The sequence below is a fragment of the Helicoverpa zea genome, chromosome 14 (assembly GCF_022581195.2).
Source record: "Helicoverpa zea isolate HzStark_Cry1AcR chromosome 14, ilHelZeax1.1, whole genome shotgun sequence".
NCBI classification, from domain to species: domain Eukaryota; kingdom Metazoa; phylum Arthropoda; class Insecta; order Lepidoptera; family Noctuidae; genus Helicoverpa; species Helicoverpa zea.
Genome location: NC_061465.1, coordinates 5893203 through 5897424, shown reverse-complemented (window position 1 = coordinate 5897424; position 4222 = coordinate 5893203). Strand labels below are relative to the sequence as shown.

At 34.9% G+C, this 4222-nt stretch overlaps 1 protein-coding gene across 2 annotated transcripts; it reads right to left on the bottom strand.

Annotated features, from left to right (window-relative positions):
• Window positions 1-242: 242 nt before the first annotated feature.
• Window positions 243-2278, bottom strand: LOC124636563. 2 transcript variants are annotated; one of them, XM_047172699.1, is made up of 3 exons: window positions 1827-2278; window positions 1112-1251; window positions 243-479 (listed from the first exon to the last, which is right to left on the bottom strand). In XM_047172699.1, the coding sequence occupies exons 1-3, from the start codon at window positions 1960-1962 to the stop codon at window positions 381-383; spliced, it is 375 nt and encodes a 124-aa protein (XP_047028655.1). In that variant the 5' UTR covers window positions 1963-2278; the 3' UTR covers window positions 243-380. The 2 variants fall into 2 exon arrangements, with proteins under 2 accessions (XP_047028655.1, XP_047028654.1); XM_047172698.1 differs by having other exon boundaries at window positions 1112-1254; window positions 1827-2262.
• Between the last annotated feature and the right edge of the window lie 1944 nt (window positions 2279-4222).

Sequence of the window (4222 nt, the reverse complement as noted above, 5' to 3'; positions counted from 1 at the left end):
CGTGAACAATATTTTAAACAACATACAACCTAGCACTGGCCAGCAAATTGCAAAAAACGTAAGAAAATTTGAATTTCGCGGGCTACCCTGTAGCATCAGCCTGAAGTGTTTTTTTTATTCTTGTAGATTTTCATTTACCTACCTATAAGAAGTTTTAGCAAGATATATCCTTCCCCAAATCTTACCTACTATGGTATTCATTTCGGTTACAAACTTGAGATAGAATAAGAAAAACAAATTTGTTTTTTACAATTATATTTATTTATTAAGTATCAAATCAATTAATTTTAGTAGGAACTTATAATTAATTCAGACAAAGAGCTAGCACACTATACTAGCCAAACCTAGCTACATACACTATAATAGTATTTAAAATTCGATCATTTCCATTTTTCATCAGGTAATGTCTGTACAACTGGCAAATCTTCCACTGTATACAGCATTATTTGGTTGTTTGAGTCCGGAGTAGTATTAGTACACTGAAATATAAAATAATATCCTGATCAAACTCTAACATGGTTTTATATGACGACCACTGTCCGAGACAGTGACAGGGACTGATGGCTGAACATGCCTTCCAAAGCACAGGATAACCTATTGGACAGACAACAACCCTGGATTTGGTTCGGCCTGCATTATCCTAATCAAACTGGGAACAACTTCACAAAATGACTTTCATGCTCTAAGTATTTTCCATGGGATTCAATTCCACAACCTCTGGATCAGGTGCCAAAGCCCCAAACCACTAGACCACAGAGACAGTAATGAAATTAAAAAGTAATCATTACTAACATACATACATGAATTATAACATATATAAATGTTTTTATTAAATATTTTAATGTTAACTAGCAAATGTCACGTGATTTCACCCGTGTAGTTCCCGTTCCCGTACTATGGAGATAAACTATAGCCTATGTTACTCACGGTAAATGTAGCTTTCTAATTATAAAAGGATTTTTGAAATTGGTGCAGTAGTTTTTGAGTTTATTCATTACAAACATACACACACACACACACACACACACAGAAATACAAATCTTTTCGCTTTATAATATTAGTGTAGATTTAAATGACTAATTAAGTATTAATTATTGTTATTATTACTTACAGTGTTCTCAAAAGCATTTGACATTATATTGGTCAAAAGTTTGATTTGTGTCGTCAGCTTAGCCCGGTGTCCAATAATTGGCACTAAGTCTTTCAAGTCAGCCTCTGACAACATTTGGAGAGTCTCCACATCAATGGATTCTTCTGAAATAATATGGATAAGTTTAGTCTTTTTATCTCCGCACTAAGTCAGTTAGTCAGCTTGTTTACTAGTACCACGGGACTTTTCTTAATAAAAATAAGAGTTGGTTGGGAGAGGACAGGCCCTAGGTTATGTAGGTGCGGGGGTCAGTGGTTCATCTTCGGGTGTGGTAGGTAGGCAGTTAATAATATCATACACTAGGAAAGCAAAAGACCTGCATAAATAGTCAAACAATAGCTCATAACAGTCCATTGCTGAACATATATGCGTTCTCCAATACTGCAGAGTACTGTCATAATCTCCATGTTTGGAAGAAAACGCTGCTACCCTGCCGTTTCCTGGCCTACGAAGGTACCTATTAGGCGGTAAACCTTGACATCAGTCGCCTTGTGCGACACCCTGATGTGTAGTAGTATGGTGCTTGCTTTTCTACTTTTCGGAAAAGTAGCACTACGCATCAGAAGAATGCAAAAGTGCATCTAACGGGAAATGCCCTGTTTAAAATAGTGATTTAACGAATGAAACACTACCTATTGTCCTAATTATGTAAGAAATAGAAGTGAAAAACACTCACCCAAAAATTTTGGAATGTAAGCTTCCAATCCCCAAGACCGCAGATAGTCCGAGATCGTTTTCTCTGCCGCCTCGTCTACCGGCGGCGGCTCCATTCTTGAAATCTTCTTGACGTTGCTTGATGATATATGATTCATGCATAAAATCGAAAACGCCGGCTTTCCCGCTCGCCATAGACGATGCACATTGCACAACAGACACACATCCACTACCTAGACCTACACTCGCCTCGCAAGTACCTACTCGCAACGCAACACGAGAAGAACAGGTTTCTACAGGTTACTTCCGTGACCGTGTTTGATGCAACCAAAACGTTTTGTTATGCGCAGCATAACTTTATTCACCACCTATTATATTGCTGTATTATTGATAACCAAAAATATTCTAAAACCAACATAATCAATATTAGTTGATCACAGCCAAATTTTTTGTTTATTTTTAGTAACTTTGCAAAACAAATCTCAACAATACTATTTAGCTGGTTACAAACTAATATAGCAGACTTGAAAAACAGCAACTATTCGTTAAAAAAATAGTTTTAGTTGGGTCAACTGTAAAGTCACAAGTGTGTAGAGTATAGCAAAACATATTATGTTGCAAAGTGCCGAAACCGAATTTTGTATTGGATAACATAAAATTTTGTAGCTTATAACCAACTCAAGTAACAAAAATATTTTTGTAAAATGTAACAGAAGCAGTTGATCAATACGTAAATGAAATTCGTTTGTCTTTTATCAAGGTTTGGTTATTTGTGAATTAACTCAACTAGTTTTGTAAAATACTTTTTTCAGTGTATGCACATAATTCTATCATATTATATATGTATCTACATATTTACTACATTCGTACATTCTGTGGTTTGTTATTGCTGTGTACCTCTATAAGAGAAGAAACGCTACCTGCATTAGCGAGAAAATCGGGTTAGTGAGAAACCTCTTTAAGCGAGAATGAGATTGTTTCCCCTTGAACTCTCGCTTATCCAGGTTTGACTGTATACCTGAACAATTATACCTATGTACTGTTACGTAAACCAATATTTACTTACAGTAACTCTAACTATAAAGGAATACGAATTCCAACTTTTAACAGTATAGCTTTTATTTAAACGTTAGTCTGTATTAGGGTTGATGTATTCTAATAACACTGTCTCTGTATATGGAAGAAACCCTGATGGTGAAAAAGAAACATAAATATACTGCCTATATGAGTTCTCAATAGATCTCATTGTTTATAATCTGCTAATCACTCCACAATTAATCTTGACCATCTTTTACTCAAGACTTTACTGAACTGAGTTCATTAACTAGTATTAGTGATTCAATCAGAGTGATTGTGCACGACTTTCTTTTATTACTCATTTCCAAGTACTTCGGTTTTCAGGTCATTCGTAATAACGAATAATAAAGCGAGCAGACCTACAAAACGCAACTATGTTATCAAAATCACTTGATTATACACCCAATACGGTTATTTCCAAGCCTACATTGTAGGTACTATGAGTTTTTCCCAGAGCTTTCATCAGTTATATAGCCCCAAAGCAATACTTCAATGCGCGATAATAATCAGAAAAATACCAGTGCGCTATTAGCTCCCCCTAGCGTAACAATTAGAAAATTAAATACGTAACAAGGTTGCAGGTTTTTACAAAAATTGTAATTGTGTGGATAAGGTCGGCTTTCAACAGACTTGTCGCCGCACTTCTAAGTACAAATACAGCTTTGCGTGCAATTTATAGTCTGGGAACAAGGTGGGACGTTTAGTGAACTTTTAAAGATTAATAAATAATTTTAAACTTTTGATGAGAATGATATTTCTACTGGTAATTTACCTCTTTAAAAATGAAGCGTTACTGCAGTTTTTATGTCGCGTTCGGCACCTACAAAGTTTCTGGACCTCGGACTTCCACTTTGCCCGTCGTCGGTTTAAATTAGTTATTCCTTTCTCATGAATTCATTTTAAACTGAAAATTCCAAGTAACTTCTGGCGATTCGAAACTCTTAATTGAATAAAAATATTTTGAGTCTTAGTTTAAAACTTGTGGGATCGTGTTCGTTTGCAGCTGTTGCTATTTCATAATCCTTAAAAAGGAGAAATTTAAGATAATTTTGTCTTTAAACCTTATCTTAATAACTACTAAATGACAAATCTCCGGTCTTTAATATTGAGTTAAATGATATTCCAAAGTTAGGAGTCGGCTATCATTAATACAATTTGGTCCTTTCTTGTTAGTTGTTCCAATTGAAATGAATTAGGAAACGATCAATCACGAAATAATAATTAATTAATTTCAATATCGCTGTGTTGTGGTAAAAAGTTTGCGAAGCTGCGTTGGGATGCAAAATTAATATTTTGGTTTTGAAACTTCTCGAATCAATGAAATTCCTTCGACATAAAATA

What these genes read in the sequence shown, in the direction of transcription:
- LOC124636563 (XM_047172698.1), bottom strand. Translation starts at nt 1,962, where the DNA reads ATGAATCATATATCATCAAGCAACGTCAAGAAGATTTCAAGAATGGAG. An exon ending in TTACATTCCAAAATTTTTGG is followed by an intron (nt 1,255 to 1,826) that starts GTGAGTGTTTTT and finishes ATATTATTTCAG; the next exon opens with AAGAATCCATTGATGTGGAG. An exon ending in CAAATGCTTTTGAGAACACT is followed by an intron (nt 480 to 1,111) that starts GTAAGTAATAAT and finishes TTTATATTTCAG; the next exon opens with TGTACTAATACTACTCCGGA.